A 22,675-nucleotide genomic window follows, 5' to 3' on the forward strand; every position below is an offset into this window, starting at 1 on the left:
AAACAAAGTTGTCCTGGTTCTTCATCTACTTAACTGTTACTACCTGCTCTTTGCGTCTGAAAACAGGGCTCACTCTTCTACAGGGCCTTCTCTGATCCACCTATCCCGTTTCAATGCTGCCCCATGCATGCCCTTGCAGCATGCTATGCACACTCCAAGGACAGCATTTATCACAGGATTCTGCACATGGTGATTTACTTGCTAGCTTGTTCCACCAGTATCTATGATCCCTAAGGACAGAGACTGTAGCTCAAGAAACTCACTCACACCTACATTAATAGATATTCGATCAAAACCAATGGACTTCTTTCTAAAATGTATTCTATACCTTTTTATAAATCTATACTAAAGATATTTCACTTTAGAGTGACTCAGTCATTATGAACATTAATTTTGAAACAAGGCTATAACACAATAAATCTTTAGTGTATGAATAAATATTTTTCCTGCACGAAATGTCCCCGGATTCTGATTACTGTGCCTGATTTCTGTAAAATTCTCTTGGCTCTCTGGCAGGTTACTAGCTCTGACTCTTCATCATCACTGTACCTATCTTTGGCAATTCAGTGCTCCCTTTCTTTGACATTGTTAAAATCCTAAGCTGAAGAATCAGAAAAGGTGGAGGGAACACTAAATTTAGTAAAAATCCTCTAAATCAAGGCATGAAGTTTCCCATGTAAGCCTGTAAGTAAAACCAGCTTTAAATGCACTGATTTTGTAATGTGTATTTTAGCTGCTATGAGATCCCTTTTTCCCCTCAACACTGGTGCTTCTGGAAGATAAACTCTCCCTAAATAAAGATTTTGATATTTCAAGAAAGGTCTAAATGGGATCACATAAAACTACAAAATATGAAGGAAAACCCCTCACCTTGGTTGAAACCTCAGCAATCAAATTCTGTTTATTTGGATCCACAAAATCCACAGGCTGACCTTCAAATTCAATCTTCCCAAGCATGGTACCCTATCAAATTAAAAAAAAATAGACAGTTAAAAGGAAGCAACGATGAAGGTGTTGACAAGATAAACTCACAGGGACTTTAAACATCTGCTCCAAGATTTAGATGTCTTTATAACTACTCGTAACCATCAGTGGAAGATCTTCATCTTCTCAAACTGAAAAGATTAAGTAATTTGCGCATACATTTTGGGAAATACTCTTGGAAATACAATTAGTTCTTCCAGGGCTGACACCATTGCCTGATGAAGGCAAAGTCAAAAGGTGTCAGAATTCAGGTCTCCAGGCTCCAGGCTGATGCAAACTGGGATATTTAGTAAACTTACACTCCATATGACCTAAAGACATTTCATGAGAGAAATGGACAAAAAAAGTCTACTGAGACAATAAGGAATCCAAAAATCACAAAAAAAGAATGCGAATTCATTCATTATGATAGTAATATTAATTCACAAAGAAGATGAAATGCAACATAAGTCATAAACTTCTAGAATTTGAAATGAAAATATTCACTGTTTTAGACATGTTCATGTCCAAGTGTTCCTATGGGCCTGAATTTAAAGAATGTTCAACCCTCTGTAAAGTTTTCACAAACTACCCTTGCTAGCTTGAACATGACAATGTCACCTTTTTTCAGCTATATCTTGAGATTTACTTATTTGTTAGTAAATCTGCTTTGAACTACTTAGAAAAACAGCATGCTATATTTAGTAACCAAGATTTTATTGAGGGGTAAAAATTAAAAATAATTCATTGATTTGCCCTTCTCTGATGAAATTTTTGCATTGAAGGAAATAGAAGGAAGCCTTCATTTCCCTTTTAAATGTATTCCTTGAAGGAGAAGTCACTTGGGGGTAAGTGAGAGTAGAAAGTACCTATGTGTCATGCAATCATGATGGTTATTTCAGTGCTATTATGAAATTCAGAGTGCTGCCTCTAAGTCTGGGAACACTATCTAAAAACCACCTTTCACTTCCATAATAGATTACTAAATTTCATGGTGGCCTGTATTTACTTTTATAATCCAAGTCATATAATCCCTTGTGCATATTTATGGATCCCTAATTTTGAAATTTGGTTTTTAGTTCTCCTTCACCCTTTCTTAAAACATGCTGAATGAAATAGGATCTTACTTTTCAAATTAAAGTTAATAGAAGTGAAAGCCATAATATATATTTTTAATATGAACCACCATCACTGATAAACAGATATGAGGCAATACTATTTTGTCTGTGCCGATCTATTCAGCCAATTTTGAAAACCTAACTGCCTATGATAAAAGGAGGGCTCATTTTAACCTAACATATGACATGAAGGACAAGTGTGGTCTTGTAAAGTTTTCCTGAATTATTAGGCCTGACTATATTTTATTCAACCTGCCAATTCTGCCATCTGAATTGATTTTCCCAACTGTATTCCCTTCCCGCCCTCATAGCCTCGCATTGTTTACTGCTCACACACATCATTAGGCTGAGAGAACACAAGAATCTCCCTGGGATATATAATTTCACTAATACCTATTCTCAGGAAAATCATGGGAGAGTGAATAAAATCAGAGGTGGGACAGAATGATGGCGTAAACGCTCACTGTCTTCCTTCTGGTCATGGGTATTTGGCCATGTTTTATTTTCAGAGCTGTTTTTTCCTTCTGTTTACAGAAAGCCTGTGTCTATATATATATATCCTAACAAGAAATCTACAAAAGATTTTTTTGAAGACTCCTTTTCCCATATGTACATTTTTTTTTTTTTTTTTGAGACAGGGTCTTGTCATCACCCAGGTTGGAGTACAGTGGCATGATCTCAGCTCACTGCAAGCTCCGCCTCCCAGGTTCAAGTGCTTCTTCTGCCTCAGCCTCCTGAGTAACTGGGATTACAGGTGTGCACCGCTCTACCTGGCTAATTTTTGTATATTTAGTAGAGATGGGTTTTACCACATTGGCCAGTCTGGTCTCAAACTCCTGACCTCAAGTGATCCATTTGCCTCAGCCTCCCAAAGTGCTGGGATTACAGGCGTGAGCCACTGCACCCAGCCCACATGTGTATTTTCAAATTGTACCATTTATCTTTTAATTTTTATGTAATTATATCTAGTAAGAAAACTTTAGTTGCATTTAGGGAACTTAGTTTAGTGAAGTAATGTTTCTTTCTGATTTGGAATATGGAAATTTCAAGTAAAATAATAATAAACTCAACAAGCAGATGGTGATGAGATATTCTCAGAGGAGGGGTCAGATGTTGTAGCAATCAGACTTCATTGAAAGCAAAAGACAACCTTCCCTTTTATCACCTTGGTCATCGATAATGGTCTCAACAAAGACTATATAATTGAAGTAACGCATGCAAGGCTTATTTGGCACATTCATGAAAGATAATGCATTAATTTTACAAACAACTCTTTCACAAGGACAAAACAAATAACAGTAACAATGCTGTACACTTCCTGGAGTGTATTTTTCAGCATGCAGGTTTTCACTTCAGGCAAAATCGTTACGCAATTTGTTACCTTCTCCACTTGTTTCACTAAAGTTCTATCACATGAGCTGAATTATAAATGCCTTGACTTGTTGGTATAATGAACACATAGTGAGCACTCAATAAGCTGCCAGGTGAATGAATCTCAAGTCCCTTCAGTTAAAAACATACCAATTAAGTATTCAATCTTGAAAATTACAATGAAAATAGTAAAACAAAATAACAGAGACCCAGATAGCAGAAGCTGGCCAGATTCACTCCTTTACGTATTAATGGATCCCTTAGGCACTGAGAGAAACACCACACACACACACACACACACACACACACACACACACGAACAAACATAGATTTGGCTAAAGATGATGATTATACCTTATCCCGAATTATTTTAGTCAGCATTCTTGTGTCCACTCCATAAATTGCAGGAACCTATAAGAAAAAAATTGTAGTGACAGTGAAATTGCAGGAGATTAAATCCAGCATATTGTTTTCAAGTTACGAACTTGGCCTCATCTATCTTCTTGAGCAGTAAATAATTTCTCCACTCTTTCTTTTCTCTGACCCAGGGTGACTGTGTTGTCAGAACACGGTAAATTGTTGCTACAGTTAGGCATAGGACTCTTAATACCCAGGTTCTTTCTCAGAGTAAAAAATGAGAAATTCTGAACATCAATCTTCTGCTACACTTCTGTTGCTTTTAACCCAGGATGTTAAGTAAGTTAAATCACATTGGTGAACTTCATAAGCAATCATATGCAAATCCATGTTTTGAGCCAAATGTTCCTGGCACAGAGTAGGCACTCAACACATTTTTCTGAAGGGCTATGTTGAGTAGTCACATTGTACTAAAACATGATCATCCTATTAGTCCATCAGGCAAGACCACCATTTGTTTTAAGTTTCTTTGATTAGGTTGGATAGAGACACATGTGGTATAATGAAAGAGTAATGAGTTAGGAATCAAGAAAACAGGTTCTATCCCACTGGAGGCTTTTTACTAAAATAAGATTTTTTAAAAAGAGGTTAAAAAAATGAAAACATGTTCTAGGTTTTTTTTTCCTTCCACTAATTATCTGAGAAATGTTTAAGCAATGTATTCGTTCTCACCGCTAAATTGAAGGAGGTGAACTGGTTATTATCTTGGATTCTTTTCTACTCTACGTGTCTGTGATCATGTAAGAAGCTTCAAAGCACATTTAAAAAACGAACTTACAAGCCACTGGCTAGGCTTACACTAAAACTATTAGTTCTGACATAGAGAAGCTATGAGAACAAGTGTCCTAAATAACAAAAAGGAAAAGGAAACCTTGGGTTGTGGGGGGCTGGGGGGAGAGAAGTGTCTCCCAAATGACGATTACAGAAATCAGCTGCCTGGATAAGGCAGATAAATTCAGACAATAGTTGAGAAGAAAATGATGACGGCCCAGGATATGATATGGATGCCTTCTTCTGCCTTTTAAAATTTAGAAAGAATGAGATCTAAAGAGCCAGGATCAAGATGTTTTTTTATTTGTCAGAAAGAAGCAATGTTTAGCCCCCATAGATAGACACTCGTTGGAGAGGCAGCATTTTCGTAGAATAAAATTCTGTCAATTATAGGCCCCGCAGTTGAACAAGAAGCAGCTACAGCAACACTGGAGATGAAGTTAATTGAAGCAGGTCCATTAACTTAAGTAATTCTAACATCCAAACAAGGCAAATGCTCTTATTTCATTAGAAATTAATATTTATGGCTGGGCGCAGAGGCTCACGTGAGCCTGTAATCCCAGCACTTTGGGAGACCGAGTCGGGTGGATCACCTGAGGTCAGGAGTTTTGACACCAGCCTGGCCAACATGGTGAAACCCCGTCTCTACTAAAAATACAAAAAATTAGCCAGGTGTGGTGGCAGGCTCCTGTACTCCCAGCTACTGGGGAGGCTGAAGTAGGTGAATCACTTGAACCTGGCAGGTGGAGGTTGCAGTGAGCTGAGATTGCCCCATTGCACTCCAGCCTGGGCAACAAGAGTGAAAGTCCGTCTCAAAAAAAAGAAAAGAAATTAATATTTAAACTAACAGTGTAAGATAAAGTTTTATAACCCTTTTCTTATATTATTAATACTTCAAATGAAATTATATATAATTACATGTCATAATGTTGAAGCCCAACAAGACTTGATGGTAATCTGCTTATACTCATAAGAATTAGAGATGACGCAAGGATTGCATAGAATGATTGTGTGACCTGCACAGTTACACAACCAGTTAACAGTAGAGCTGGTAATAGAACACTAGAACCCATGAAGCAAGTTCCATAACTACATTCTAGATAAAACGGTAAAGGAGAGTAAAAGACTCAACTGCTAAAGAGAGGAGAAAATGCTAAAATTTTATCTTACCCCCACTTCCCCAATGTGAAATGCTACCAAGCATGTGTGAGTGCCACCTAGTGGACAAACTGAAAATATGCGCTCATCAGCATTTAAGGAGGAAGTCAGACATTTCAGCCTTTATATAGTAAGAGAAGGAATCCCTCTCTGAAATGCAAAGATCGCAAACTACATGATCTTCCTCTGTCTGCTTGGCACTTCTGAATCTACAGGCACCTTCTCAATCTTCCTTAGGTGATGGTGGATGCCCTATTACATTTCTCACCTTTTCTTCCTGTAGCCATTGCCCTAAACTCTTGGTAGCCAGCCAGTGGTTGTAGTCTTTACTGTAATCCAGCACCAGCAAACCTGCAACCTAGAAAGACAGACAGTCATTTTAAAGAGGTTATCACAAAATATTATCCAACTCTTGTGAATCAATTTGCATTTGTTTTTAAGTTTTATGATATCCACTGACATGAGACTTAACGATTTTTAAAAACAACAAGTGGCAAAAGAAAAAAAAAATCAATGCCCTTCTTTTAAAATATGTAATTGTTGCATTAATTATGAGAGGGAGCAGGCTTACCTGGCTTGGTAAATCCTGAGACTAAACTAGGTCCCCCTTCTGACATGCATGGCATTTATCAAGAATTTAATTAATAATTACTGGTTTAATGCACATGATGAACAAAATCATTTTTAGTTTACATTTAAGGGAGAGAAAAAATTGATGGGAAATTGTGAGAAATAGTGAAAACTAAGATAAATGATCAGTTGAAGTCATTCAAAAATGGAATGGTGAAAAAATAGCATTGAATTTGGAATATAAATTTTTGAATTGTTTATATGATATATATTCCTAAGAGAGTATCCAAAATTACCTTTTTTAGGAAATCTTAATATGTTTACTTTTAGACTGGCATAAAAGCTGTCTTTAAATCATCCCCTAGAGGCTAAGATTCAAAAGCAAATAATTGATATAGAATTCATTACCAAACTCCTTTTAGAAGGTGATTCTTCCCCAATTCTTTTATAGCACAGTTGTTATTTGAACTTATAACAACATTTTTTTTCAAATTAAGCCAAGTTTCATCCAATGCATTAAAATTCAAAGTGCCCTAGAAATGAAACTCAAAATGCTGTCAAGTTCAAGATTATTCTCATATACCTAGGAATAAGATTGAATACGTGAGCTTAATGACTTGTACTACCATATTGAGGAAGAAACTTTGGCCATCCTAATTCTTAAGAATAAGTCAACTACACTCCCTCAAATCCAGACTTTTTAAATGGCCATCACTGGTACTACCTTGATTCCATTAGACTCCAAATATTTACTAAGTCCCAGTTCATCCAGAGCAGTAGTATCAGGAGCTCCACCATTCCCAATAATAGGGTTGGCCATTGTGAGAATCTGTCCCTTGTAGGCAGGGTCAGTAATAGCTTCTGGGTACCTAGGTAAACATGCCAAAAACTTATCAGCAAATAATGTATGTAGCTACAAAGCTATAATCTGCATACATGCTCTGAATTATTTAACCCTTGAAAATGAGAAGAATCCAACAAGAATGTCTCTAGATTTTAACATACCTAGGGAAATTTTATGACAGAATATAAAAATTTATACCATGATATCATTCATATAAAGAAAAACCAACTCATGAATACCAAGGTATATTTTCATATAAGTTTTATTCCCTCAATTTCTTTAAATTTTTTAATGCCTTTAAAAATCCCTTTCTAGCATCTTAATTTTTAAAATATCGCTGCTCTATTTAAAGTTTGCAGATACTCTAAAGATTTCCCTGGCCTACCAGATATCATTGAACCCAAACTGATATTTACTGTTGAGGGCTGCCAGTTTCACCAAGATAGTAACCATCGAAAAATTGAAAAGTTTTTCTTGATATTTTTTAGGATACTGAAATTTTTTAGTATCCTGATTGTGTTAGTGGTGGTTGCATGAGTATATATGATTATTAAAATTCAATGAATATTTAGAATAAGTGAGTTAATTTATATGAAAGAATAACTCAATAAAGTTGATTTTTTAAATATTTTAATTTTAGAAAGAAGCATATAAGTTTGAAAGTTATTATCTGCTTAGAAAAAAATTCATCTCACAGACCTGACTTGAGGCATTTCTGACTTCTAAGTTAAAAGATGCCAACTAACTATTTTAAAGTACTGATATGGAATTAGGGAGGAATGCAGGAGGGCTATATTTTTAAGTTTGGGTGAGAGGAAAAATACGAATATATCGTGTGTGTATGTGTGTGCATATACATATCATGCGTGTGTATACACACAAACACATTTCTTATTCTTAAGAAGAAGAAGCATTATTCCCATAAATACCAGGAGCTATCTACACTTCTTGCATGCACTGGAATACATGGCAATTGAGGGTGTTTTTCCTGCTCTCTTCCATGTTCACTTCCTGCAAAATGAGTTAAGCCAAATCTTTTTTGTGGATTACAACTGAAAGTGAATTTAGATGCTCTGGGGCACAGAATCAACGACTTTGAAACCAATAAAGTTTAACACAGGCAGTAGTCAACATAAATTCTTCAACACCATCCAGACTAATGCCTACCAGAACTAACTTTGTCAACAAAATACTTAGTCTTTCAGCTCTGCAATCCCTAAGGTGACTCGAGGGCTGTGGTGTTTATCCGCAGCTTCCATCAGCTAACTTCTCTGATGTCTCTTATCTGTCAGGAACTGATAATTTTTTAACCAAGGCTTGCCCACAATATAAATGCATTGCTTAAAGATGAAAAACAAAATAGCCCCTTTAATTATCAACCACCTTACTGAGTGAGGCACGTAATGAATGAAAGAAGCATTTTTCAATGGAAAATAGGGTCTGTGGACTGATCTTATAAATGAATACCTTTTCCTACATCAAAAAAAACTTTAATTAATTTGATTTTACTTCTCTTTCTTCTTTCTTTCCATAAAAGTACTGACCATTCCCTTTAAACATATGCTTACAATACTCTTCAGTAAATGAATAAATATACTTTGTTTTAGAGAACTACAGTGTTGGGAGCAAATTAATCCATCAGCTCCTGTTTGACTTTTGTGATGCGACAAGATTTATTACCTGTAATCTATCACAGAGAAGAAAACTCTAGTGCCCTCCATCATGCTGATCTATATTAAACAGTTGTTTGTTGGCAGGTATATTAACACAGCTAGTAATTAGTGCTGTTGAAAAGCTTAAATAATTGCCTTGTGAAGCAAAACTTTGCAAACAGGTTTCATACACTGTAATTTAATGTTCTCACCAGTGGAACTATTTAAAAACCCGTCTGATATTCTTCATTTCACACAGGGAGGCAAGAGTTTAAGAAAGAATATAAATTAATAATATAATGGAAGTTTTGGTCAATTAGTATCTTCAGTATCAGTGAACCTAATGCCCCCTTGTCTTTATGAGGCTAACTTGAATTTCTCTAAAGAATTTATCAAATATTTCATAGAATACTAGTTGGATTGAATCTGTATTGGAAACCCCTCCAATCAATCTAGTCATGTTTTTAAGACACATACTTGTTTAAATCCCCAGCTGTGAATTAGTATTTAATCCAGCCCCCTCACTTTTTATACAAAGAAACTAGAACTCAAAAAGCTTAAGTGATGTTCCCAATATTATATAATTAGTTATCCTTAGAATTGAGACTAGAACTTCAGCCTCCTGATTCCCAGGTGAACAAACATTTATTAACTAGGTAAGACCAGCCACTTAATTTCTGTAGCAACTCTCATTTTCATTGCTGTATATGTTAGCAGGTCTTAAATACTAAGGCAGGTCACAGTTGATAATTACTGAAAATATTAGATCTACACAGCTGCTCTCTCACTGATTAAAGATAATAAATGTATCTGTTATTTCAACTTTCTTACTAGAGTGCAAAATTATATAAAATACCCAAGGACTTTCTAATCTCCTTGTAGTATTTCATATTAGATGTGCAAAATTGATTCTTTCCTAATGAAATGGCACTAGAAAGTACTATCTATTCTTTTCCTTGCTCCAACTTTCACCTTAATCAGACCCATACCTCCCCTTACAGAAACCATTTGGTAATCTCACGTAACCAGTGTCCTAACAATCTAAGTTTCTAGAATTCATTTTGTTCTTTTTATCCAGGGACCACCAGCGTGCCCATGTTGTCTTTCATTCACAGAAGCAGGAAGTTCATGTCTAACTTTCTTTCAAGGATGGCTGCAGTAGGCTATGCACAAGGCATGGTGCAACTTCAGGACAATATGTAGTCTTATTATGATGCGGTGATTTCAACTTACCACCACGAGTGAGATCTTCCAGTTATTTCTCTACATAGAGGAAGAATAAAGCCTTGGAAAAGCATTACTCACCCTCCCAGGCCAGTATTAAAAACCACTTCACCAGCAACAGAGGATGGATGGCCAAAGGAGTAACCTTTCATCTTAGTTCCATCTTCCAGGACAATGTGTGCTGTCTGTGCCTGAAGAAACAGTTGCATGAATCTTAGCAGAATACATAATACAAAACACACAAAAATATTCCAAAGGTAAAATACACAGACATATTAAATAAAGGCACAGTATATTTAATGAAACCGTAATACCCAGATTTCCAGTTGCTTTCCTATTACTTGTCACTTTTCTTCAAATATATAGCCCTTGTAACTGGCAGATGTTTTGTTTTGTTTTCTTGGAAGAGGAACTGAAGCATGCAGATACATTGTCTATTCTAAGTTTACTTGTAGAGCTGTTAACAAGCCAGAAATACTTCACTTTAGCTGAAATGTTATGTATCTATCTTTTCCCCTTTATCATTCCCTAGCTTTGCTCAAGAATAGCTTTAAGGAAAGTTCATGAGTTTGCAAAAACATTGTGAATTGTATCATATGGCTCATCATCACTCTGAGATTTAGAGCCAGAAGGAATCTTCAAGATTATCTATCAAATTGTGTTCCGCAGAGCTCTTGTGTTTGATGGAGTTGTCCCAAGAGTTGCCCTTTCCATGCCAGAATTATGTTCATGAAGAAACTGAAACTTTATCACTCTCTTAATGCTGACATAAAACCAAGCACTGTGGAACATTCTAGAAGTATATTGTATTTTGCTTTTTATTAGAGTTAATTATATCCATGTCTACTTCCATCTCTACTACGGCATTCGGAATTTGATAACTTTGCCATAATAATTTTTGAGCCAGGGTCTACCAAATTCTTAGCTAAGAAGAGGGACAACTGGAAAAACATTTAAGAAGCAGACATCATCTACTCCTTATAAATACTCTAAATTCTGTTGTTGAAACCATTTAAATCTAACTCTCAATTTCCATAAAAATCAGGGGAGAGAGAAATGTTTTCAACTACACCTTAGGAGACAAAATACAGACTCTCTAAGAAACTCTATAGGACACACTAATTAGAATGTGGTTTTTAAAAATTAAACTATAAAGAAAAACATATCTTCAATAATTGAGGAAATTAGAATCATAAATTGATATTTGATTATATTAAGTGTAATTTTTTAAGATTGATCTTCTGAGGATTGTAGTCATATTTTTAAGTTGTTGCCTTTTAAAAGATATACACTGTAATATTCAAGGATAAAATAGTATGATATCTGAGATTTGCTTCAAAGTAATCAGCAGTCAGGGAGCTAGACAGGCATATAGAGAAAAGAAGTCTGGCCATGAGTCAAATTTCCTGAAGTAAGGAAGATCATTGTGCTATTCTTTCTGCAAGGTTTAAGTATAGTCATCGAAGACAAAAAAAAAAAATACTAATTCTTCATTTTACTTCCCTTACAGTTTTAGGACTGAGGTCAAGGTGCCTAATCCTTTTAAATGTTGCCACCCCACCTCCACTCCCATAACACACACACACACACACACACACACACACACACACACACACAAACTTTAGTAGGCAGCAGGAGCTCCATAAATGATTTCTAGACCTTTGTTTCTATGTTCCTCTTGCTTTATAACATGCACTCAATTTTTCAAATGTTAAAATGAAGAAAGCCCGTTATTCTTCTGTAATAATTCTCTCTGTAGCAATAAGATGCCTCTTTTAGATCCAAAGCACCTAAGTCTTGTCATTAGAATGATTGTGTTTTGCAATGTAAAATAATGTCTTGATTACCTTTAAACCAATATACTAAGTTCCGACGTCTTGTTTATGTGTGAGTGTGTATACCTATTAACTTACATTTACACACAAAACTATGTTAATTGGTTTCCCATTAAAATTGATAGGATATGTTTAAGATGTTCCTCTCAACAGATAATTTTATTAGTTTTTTTTAAATCAGAGGTACGATATGTGAATTTCAAGTTTGTATCTCCGAGAAAGATTGAACAATGTACTGTACTGCACATTTTATGTGTGTTTGTATGTGTGTGAGTGAGCATATGCGTGTGTTTCTGGGCAAGATTAACCAAAAATATTTTGTCCTTTACTTGGCTTATCAAATTATCTTTGAGTTAAAGATATATCTGTTTCCTTAGACCCAGTGTTTGAAATCTCAAGCTTGATGCTTTAAATAGTTGGAGTTTGTCTTCATTAAATTTAAAAATACTTTAGAATTATTCAGCACAAAGGAAACCACAATTATTTATTTATTTATTTATTTATTTATTTATTTATTTATTTATTTAGAGTGAAACCAGACTTCTATGGAAGAGATGATCTTAACACAGAAGTCTGAATTCTGCTTCTGTATCCAGGAAATCAACTTCGCATGTTACTTCTGATAACATGCTATTCTGATTCTAAATTTTGTTTTAATTTGCCAATTTTTGTCTAATTACAATTCAAGACAGAAGTTGAAGATTTTAGAAAGTAAGAGTGATAATATTCAGTGTGTTTCCAAAGATTATTATAAGCTATTCAAATATCTCTGCTAATGGGTCTGAATAGAAGTGTGTTTATTAGGAAAACTCCCCAGGTAACTCTGATGTGTTTTATTAGATGAAACCTCTGGTCTAAGTAATGAAAATTTGCCATCGAAAAATATTTTTTACTGGAAATGTTTTTTTGTTCTTGAGGAAATCATGTGTAAACCTCCATGCTTTCACAAAATGAAAAGAAAAAGAAAAAAATTTTAGATAATATGTAACTTTGATAGAACCTAAACCAACTGTATTTAGTTGGCAAAATTTGAGTGTAAACTGTAAATTTCAATAGTTTTCTACATATCATTTTATCTATGCTACTCTGAGACATGCTTGCTTAAAATATTACCTTTGTTTATATTTTTATTTTGCTTTTCTCTACTCTCATCTGAGAATTTCAAATTATCCGATATCTGGGTTAGACACTTTCTAATCATTTTAAAGAAAGGTAAAAATTAGCATAAGAAAATCAACACTTGTGAGCCTATTCCTACAATTGTGTTTGGTGTTTTTCTCACTCCCTTCATGAAACTAGTTTTCTATTTTGCTTTCCATCTCTGTATTTGAAGAGACATTTGCTATTGCCTGAAATAGTCCCTGAGATTGTGTTCAATATGTCTTTTTGCTGCTTTAATTATATTTTTGGTTCTTTTGGCAGTTTTTATAGATCTTCCAATCCTCTTTCCCACTACACATTATATTGTTACAAGGTCTCCGTTTACTGCCTAAAGTACTCTTTATATTCCTCCTAACTACACTGGCCCCTGATGAATTTAAAATGATGAGCGCCAATTGACTTATCTATGAATTGATGGACGAACACTGAACAAAGAGCTATTATTTGGAATCCTTTCTTCTAACTAACAGTTCCCCAAATGCTATTTCGTTCTAAGGAGTATAAAAGAAATCACCTTGTTACCATCGTAAGATATTTTAGTATCCTCAGTCCTAGTTGACAGAGGTCCACAGGCTAGGAATTAGATTATAATATTAAAGTATAATTTAAGTGCCTACTGCCAGAGCACTTCATACTTTGAAAAGGGGAAGTACAAAGGAAATCTTAATGAAAAGAAGTGTGTATTCTTGTAGAATGTCAGGAAAAGTAACCAAAGGATTATATAAATGTGAGTTCTATAAAATAAAGGACCTTATCATGACATGATCTCTATGTGTTTAATACAAATGTATATGCCAATAAGACCATTTAGACATTCAAGTCTCAGACACTGAACTCCTACCAGGTGTCAAGCACCTTGCTAGGCTCTGTAGATAAATGGATGAATGTCTCCAGTCTTCTCATTTAGTAAAAGGCTAGATAAGGGAATGGATTACAAAACAGAGAAAACTTCAATAAGGATATCACTGAGGCATCACTGAAACACGTGGAAATACAAAGATAAATATTTTTCCCTTGAGAGATTAAGCTTTAAACAAAGAATTTGCCCTTTCTTTTCCACTGATGTTTTAAGCAATAAAAATAAAAATTTCAATAAAAAAACTTGCCAAATTTTGTATTTAAAATTCAAAATTTAAAGATTCTTTCCTCTTGGCTTAGATGTCATTTTCTCGGAGAGGTCTACCTTGATACCCTCATTTAAAATTACAGTATGTTCCCCAGCCCTCTTTCTCCTTGGTCTGCTCTTTCTTCATAACACTCATTACCTTTTAACATACCATCTAGTGATTTATTTATTATCTGTTTCATCACATTAGAAAGTGAATTTCATACAGGCAGAGTATTGGGTCTGCTTCATTCACTAGTGCACCTCCAGCCTGTATCAGTGGCTAGTACAGAGTAGACAAGTAATTAAGCCATGTTCACACTTTAGTGAAATTACTTTAGTCAGATAATCTACTGAGTAGTTAGCAGAATATTTCTAAATGATTAAACAGTGAATTTGATAAGAGAGGAAAAGTTACAATAGAAAAAAAATACAAGCATGTGCTCTCCTACCCCACACCCATCCTCCTGATTATTTCTTTTAATTCTGAAAATCTTAAACAGCTATTTTTTCATCTTACACTGCATATAATTTTTTATTTTAACCATGTTTCAAATTCTTAATTAACTTGTCTTTTTATTGGTGGAACTTATCTAAAATGTAGATATCTAATGCAACGTTTTTTCTAGCAGTGGTTAGTCTTACAAATATTTTAACACCTGAAATATTAAGTTTCTTGGAGTCTCAACCTCTCTCCCTTTGTCATATTTTCCTAGTATATCTTGGAGTTACAACTGTCAAGTCACATCTGGTCCTACAGGCTAGTTATTTAAATAATACTCCAATTAAAAATAGTTCTACCTCATCACATAGTATCTAATAATAATAAAATCATGGCTATAACTAATAAATAGTCACCTATTTGTTTTTAGAATTAACTTCACACTACATGAAATTGCATGAACACCCAAGATAAAAATCCCATCATCAAGTACTATTGCCTCCTAATTGTTCTGCCTGCCTCCAATCTCTCCCTACTTCTACCCGTCCTATGAAATATAGTTCAGGCTTTCTTAAACATTAATTGGATGACACTATTCCCCAAATTCCTCAATTCACATTCAAAGTCCTCTCATCTGGCCCGCTCTCTATACGGAATACCTTAGATTCCCCACCTCTCTTTGTCAGTCCTTTGTGCATAAATGTCTTCCTTGTTGCCTTTATACATCCTAGTAATGCTTCCTAGTACCCATGGTATGTACTAAGTCAGAATTAATCACTGATTTTCTTGTGCTTCCACTGACTGCATTTGGTGTATACTGTTGTGTGTTACCTTTTAATTGCTAAAGGTATTTATCTACCATACTAGATTCTAACTTCTCAATGTTACATCTCGAAGACACAATGCCTAATTCCATGTTGTATCCCCACTGAAATAGCCCACTGTTGTCCACACAGTAATATTCTCACTACACAGTTGGTGAATGCGTAGAAATGTACTTCATTATGTGATACTAGCATTTTACAATGCTGACACTATGGTGTTTTCAAAATAGTTATTTGATGCTCACTGACTTCTGATTATTTTACTAAATTTCATCTTCTCTTGAAAGCAAAGACAAATATTTAACATAGGTATAGTTCAGAAGATGAAAGTAAGGAATAAGTTAAGGCTGGGTGGCAATTACTGCCCAAAAAGTACCCTTAGGCTTTCATCTACCATTCAGGTGTCATATAAGTAATGCCTTCAGAAGAAGACGCAAAAAGGTGATTTCTAAATGTCATTCTTTAGGTTTCCTCATGAATTGTTTCTATCATTAATATTAATAATTATCTATGTTATGTAGAAATCTAATTCTCCATCACTAGGGAAAAGAATAAAGCTGCATTCAGTATATATAACCCAAACATTCTCTTTTTCTTCCTTTACTTTTCATCTAAAATGCTTGCCAAATTTTACTGTATGTCAGCAATAAATTTGTTTGTTTTAATTCACTGATATGGTCTCATGCTTACAATATTACATTTCTATACCAAGTCCCCAACTATGTTATAACTAATAATAATTCCCCCTCTATTAAAAATACTGAGGCTATTATATTTTTTATTGTTTTTGTTGTTGAGATCTATGTATAATCCTGGTACATCTTTGGCATTCAATAAGTGTTGGTATAATTAATTTTGGAAATAGTAACTAAAGATAATGTAGACTTTAAACTTTTGCTAGTGTGAGTTCAAATGTTAAAATACCTCCCTTAAAAAACTGTAATACTGATATTTGGATAAAGTAAAGCATTAATATTTCTTAAGCATGTCTGGTAGAAGTAGATTGACCTGTCACTATCCAATTTCTACCTTCTGCCATTACTTTACTGATAACCTATTAAAACATAAACTGGGTTGCATATATACTTATCTATGTTTATGAAAGTCTATATGCAGTTGTACAAATAAGTTGAGAATTTGGATTTGAATAATAAATTTATACTGTTCTGGGAAAGGTATCTTACTTCAAATAGAATTATGAAGCTATGTTGAAAAATTAAGGTTTGGGAGCATGTTGTGTCACCGAGAACTCCATTCTGATCAATTCCCTATGACATCCTTAATAACAGTTAACATGAATGTACTGAATACTATCTTTAAAGCCATTAGTGAGTTCTCTCATCTAATCTTCACAAAAAATAATGATGTAAGTAATATTGAAATCTCCATTTTACACTTGAACTAACTGAGCCTCAGAGAAGTAAAGATCATTCTATTAGCAATTGGAGGAGCAGCGGTTTCTGAACCCAGTCTGTTTGACTTATAACCTCTTTTTCTTTTTATAAGCTTACTTTTATTTCTGCTTTCCAATTTAAGTGAGGATAAAAAGAAATTTAAGCATGAACTCTATTTAAGTTTATTTTTAAGAGCCTTAATTCAAAATTGCCATGGATAAGCCACAACAGGCCCAGGTCAACCAAGAACTACCTATCTATAAATCTGTAAATTGTCAAAGTGAAATGTCAAGTCATTAATTACCTGAGTCATTATAATCTGAGGAGAACCAGCAGGTTTTGAGAACAATTTGCACTGATCCTAGGCCCTTGAGTTCTCAAGCTCTGAAGATTGTTAGAACCCTAGATGCTGTGATGAATAAGGAGATGCACCTCTCAGTCCCCCCTCCCTTTTCCCCAGTGATGGAGGATTCAATTTCTAGATAACATAGATAATTATTCATATTAATAATGGAAAGACTTGCTGCCCTGCTCTGAGGAGTGAGGTCAGCAAACCATCTCCTGCTGTCAAATTTTTCAGGGTCTATCTCAGCTGTAGAGGGTTGCATTGCCCCATGACTTTCCTGGAATACCTCCTGGCCAGTGTCTAAGTCAGGCCTGGAGAGAAAGGCTCAGGCCACATCCAGGAAAGTCTGGTGGGCAACAGCTTCCTATCCAGTTGGCCAAGGCTTTATCAAAACTGCATTACAGTTTAGTTCTCTGTCCAATTCTACTTCCTGAAGCTTCACAGAGGCTGATCCCTAACAGAGAGCATGCTCCCCAAACATCATCTCCGCATTTGTTTACAGAGAACCTAACTCATGCTAGGCACTTAAACCAAATGATCAGTCAAAGTCCTTATGCCAAAGTTAATGTTACTTCAAAGTTGCCTGATGTTCAAGAGTGGAGGCCACATGTGAACATTCACTTTATTTGAACAACTAAGCACAAGTTTAGCATGCAACTGCCTAAAATAAAATTCATACAGAGAAAAAGAGAGATTTTTCTGTACTTTCTAAAAATCTCGTGTTTTTTTTTGTTGTTGTTGTTTGTTTGTTTGTTTGTTTTGAGACGGAGTCTCACTCTATCGCCCAGGCTGGAGTGCAGTGGCGCAATCTCGGCTCACTGCAAGCTCCACCTCCCGGGTTCACGCCATTCTCCTGTCTCAGCCTCTCCGAGTAGCTGGGACTACAGGCGCCCGCCACCACACCCGGCTAATTTTTTGTATTTTTTTTAGTAGAGACGGGGTTTCACCGTGGTCTCGATCTCCTGACCTCGTGATCCACCCGCCTCGGCCTCCCAAAATCTCGTGTTTTTATGAGATTTTGTTTGAATCTCATAAAACAAATATGTTTAAATTTTTGAACGAATATGTTTAAATTGTGGCTGCAATTAATATTATCTCCACCTTTTTGAAATTATGTTTGTATGCTTTTCTTCTCCCACCCATGTAATTATATTCATAAAACATGTAAACATACCCCAAAGAAATAGGCCAAGGATTGTAGCTAATATGGATATCAAGAAAAATGCCTTAAGGCTACTTTCCACTAACAGTTTGGCATTTTTTAGTCTGGAGCCTACAGGTATTGTGAATCTGGGAGCCAATCAGGTTATAAAATAAGCAGTGAAAAATTGTGTTCTCTTGCTACTTCATATGAATTTAAAAATTAAAGATTAAATTATTAGTCTCTATGGCCTAGTAATACTAAATGTTTCTTTTGTTTGCAAATTTATTGGAGGAAGATTCATAAGACTGTAGATTTTTTCACACACAATATTTAGAAGGACTGAAACTGAATTTTCCTATTTATATGTAATTGCTCCATGTTTAATCTTACTTTATAATTTTATTTAGTACTCCTATTTCTAAATTAAACTGAATTACAAAAATAGCTATATGATCTCCATTCTTATATTACTTTTATTTTTTATTTATTTATTTTTATTTTTATTTATTTATTTATTGAGATGAAATCTCTCTGTCGCCCAAGCTGGAGTGCAGTGGCACAATCTTGGCTCACTGCAACCTCTGCCGCCTAGGTTCAAGCAATTCTCCTGTTTCAGCCTCCCCAGTAGCTGAGATTACAGGCACTTTGTGCCACCACACCCAGCTAATTTTGTATTTTAGTAGAGGTGGAGTTTCACCATGTTAGCCATGCTGGTCTTAAACTCCTGACCTCAAGAGATCCGCCTGCTTTGGCTTCCCAAAGTGCTGGTATTACAGGTGTGAGCCACCACGCCTGGCCCCCATTCTTATATTACTTTTAAAATGAGCATTCTGGGCCGGGCGTGGTGGCTCACGCCTATAATCCCAGCACTTTGGGAGGCCAAGGCTGGTGGATCACGAGGTCAGGAGATTGAGACCATCCTGGCTAACATGGTGAAACCCCGTCTCTATTAAAAATACAAAAAAATTAGCCGGGCGTGTTGGCAGGCACCTGTAGTCCAGCTACTCGGGAGGCTGAGGCAGGAGAATGGCGTGAACCAGGGAGGCGGAGCTTGCAGAGAGCCGAGATCGCGCCACTGCACTCCAGCCTGGGCAACAGAGTGAGACTCCGTCTCAAAAAAAAAAAAAAAAAGCATTCTAAACTAAATTTAATGTTGCAATTCTTAATATTTGTAAAGTCTGAGAATTCTTTCACAAGTTTTAAGTAATTTTTAATGAAAATACATTTTTGTGGGGGGTTACATATAAGTAGAAATTGCAATGAACTCTCAATTGCTATTTGTTGGTTTGTCTGCTGTGGATGTTGGTATTATTGTTTCACCATTGTCATACAATATTTCAATTTTCTAATGATGTTACAAAATAGAATAATGCAAGATCTGAAATTTCCCTAAACATCTCGTCTCTTTTAGGGGTTTTAAATTTTCCTCACAATTAAAATTCATTGTAAGCCAACATTTATGGGTCTATTTTCATTTCTTAGTAAGATGATTCATTAACTTTATGGGACCACAAATAAGTGACTACAATTTTGCACTTTAATACTCTCAGTTTGAGATTCAGTTTAAAAGGGTAGATGTTTCAATGTGTTTTCCAGAATAAGAATAATGCAACAGCTATTAATGAGAGTCACACAGCTACATTCCCCTTGAAAAAGGTCTGAACATGTGTCCCTGGTGCTGTGCTAAACTGATTTAGAGGGCTTAGTCTTAGGAAGTAACAGTCAAAATTCAAACATGATTTGTAATTTAATCTATAAAAGTTTTTGAAGCAGCCTAGTGTTTATCATTATTCTTAGGTTTTCCTTTGCATTCGGTATTATGTTATTAAAAATCATCTACTCATTGTTCATGTATTGTTTCACAACCCATCAGCATTCTGAACTAATTCTAAGGATATCGATCCTTTACTTTGAACCAGTTTTCTTTGGGTCTTTTATATCAAGATGGAAAACAAGTCAAAATGAGACTTTTCTTGCAGCCTAAAATTGCATTAGGCTTTTGTGTATGTGGAGCTTACGGGACTATAAGAGGAAGAAACACATTGAAACTGAAAAACAGCATGTTTTGTTACAAACACATGACAATATTTAGGTTGAAATGGAAGAAATATGTCAACTATAAACAGCATTGCCCTAAAATGTCCTATTTATAGAGTTGTTGACAGCCATATAAAGCAAGAATCCTTACTTATTCTTTGATTTAAACAACCTATTCTCAAAAAAAGAAAAGGAAAGGAAAAATCAGATTTTGTGGTATTGCCATAATGTTCAGTATGTAAATGAGCTCTTGAGTAAGCAATAAAATAACAGCAGATGAAATGACTTAGAACATTCTGAAGCGAGGTAACAACTATGGCATCAGATATATAAGTACAATAACAAAACTTCAAATTAAAAAGATCCATCTGTTGCTTGAAGCCTAACTAAAATTCTAACCAGATTTGCTAATGTATATTTTGTTTTACATACAAAAACAGGCATCCATGTGTCCTTGTTTTAACTGCAGCACTTACATATCTGTGAAATGGGAGGAACAGAAATGTTTCTTCTCCTGGATATGAGACTCCAGCACTAAAATGTTCTGGGTGTAAAGCCTTAAGCTAATTCAGCAATAGATTCCATAAAAGATTTGAAAAAAAAAAACCACCATTAAAAAGTCAATAATTCCCTTAAGCTAGTAGTAAAAATGAAAATAATTTACTCTGGGATTGCTGTGTTGCTGTTGAATCATTTATCTAAGTAAATTATTTGCACATCAGAAAAAGTAGAGACCCCACATGTTTTTTTTTCCATTTTCACCAAGGCCTAAGGCTATGTAACATACTTGCTTTCTAGCTTACCTGATGTTTCTTAGCTATTAGTTCGCCTCAGTACTCATCCTCTTAAAAAATAAATCTGAACTAAGCACTGGAAAGTAGAAAGCCTAAAGCCAGAATTTATTTCAGGTAATTGTTGTGTAGATAATATGGTAAAAAGTTAAAATCAAGTAAATGAAATTTTATTTTTTTATTCTTGGAGTTACGCTATTAAGATATGGATTTTTGAAATTTAGAATTTCAGCACAATTTGTCTTTGAAATTTTTCATGAGACTTCTCTGCAGTTACAAGGCCTGACACTTCAAAATTTTGAAGCACTGTAACAGCAGTAATCAATTAGGCTTTACCACATTCTAAGTTAATAATCTTACAACATTCCAAGTTAATATTAAGTCATCGGTCTTTGGTTAAACATAAGCCAACGTTAGGGGGACAAAATCACAAGGTTAATTTACTTGAGTACTTTTATGTTCGAACATTTATAAACAAAAGATTAAGATTTATGAATCATTTTTATTCTAATAAGGTTTCTCATTGTAAATAAAATACAGCATGTATAAAAACTTCATTACAAAGTATATTCATAAAGTGTAGGTTTATTAATATGCCTTACTGAGCATCTGCTATGTGGCAAGTTGTTCAAAGTCCTGGAGGAACCTACATATTATAAGCTAACTTTTACTGTATGGTGGTGATAAATTAAAATGGTCTTATATTTCAGTCTGCATTATAGAAAAAACTTAGTAAAATTCTTTAATAATGTAGCAACCCTACTGATTCATTTATGAGAACATCAAATTAGTCAGTTACCTCCCTATGAAATTTAAAAGATCAATGTATAGCATTTAACAAGTTGAAAAAAATAAAAAGCAAACAGAGTAGCCTTGAAAATATTTTTATAAGTTAAACTCATTTAGATCACATGAAGAAAATCTAATGGAAGCTAAAGATCCCTAGGGCTGAGGAGCCTAACACAAACTTTGACCTTGGCCTGTGCAGCTTTCTTTGGGCCTCCGTCATTGCAAATGCCCCAGGAAGTACAAGTCACATCAACAGCAGTCAGCGTAGCATACCAAACTCCTCCTGAAGGCTTGCAGTGAATTCTAGCATGCCCGATGCATAAGAGATACTGAAAACTTCCTACAGCACCCCTCAATTTTTGGAACAAATTGGAAATATGAAGAAAATCTAATAGAGATGTAAAGGCAGAGGAATAATCTCCATTTCCATAGCAATAAGACCTGATGTCACCTCTAGATCATCAGAAAGTCTGGCTAGACATGAGCAAATTGGAATGAGGGAGAGGAAAGCACAGGTCAAGATTAGTACTAGTCCCTTGGGCAGTTCTACAGCCAGAATGCTTAGCTTCTGACCCAAAGCTGGGACTGGGGTACTGAGTGATATGCTTAGGGCCTAACACTCAGAGTTACACCATGACACTAACAGTGACAGCCTCCTTAAATTTTGCATCTCAGGTACCTCACTCACTTAACCTAGTCTAGGACGTTTAAACCATAGT

The 22,675-nt window shown here is 35.1% G+C and overlaps 1 protein-coding gene across 1 annotated transcript in view; it reads right to left on the reverse strand.

The window, feature by feature from the left end:
- The window catches only part of CPS1 (carbamoyl-phosphate synthase 1), a 155,396-nt gene that overhangs the window by 91,370 nt on the left and 41,351 nt on the right, over positions 1-22,675 (reverse strand). Inside the window, exons 3-7 of the mRNA XM_032754661.2 lie at positions 10,170-10,279; positions 7,093-7,237; positions 6,067-6,156; positions 3,807-3,863; positions 871-963 (exon numbers count right to left, since the gene is read on the reverse strand). Of these exons, the coding sequence (XP_032610552.1) occupies positions 871-963; positions 3,807-3,863; positions 6,067-6,156; positions 7,093-7,237; positions 10,170-10,279 (495 nt within the window). The remainder of the gene's footprint in view (positions 1-870; positions 964-3,806; positions 3,864-6,066; positions 6,157-7,092; positions 7,238-10,169; positions 10,280-22,675) is intronic.

This window comes from Hylobates moloch, unplaced genomic scaffold, assembly GCF_009828535.3.
Source record: "Hylobates moloch isolate HMO894 unplaced genomic scaffold, HMol_V3 SCAFFOLD_1, whole genome shotgun sequence".
In the NCBI taxonomy this organism is placed as follows: domain Eukaryota; kingdom Metazoa; phylum Chordata; class Mammalia; order Primates; family Hylobatidae; genus Hylobates; species Hylobates moloch.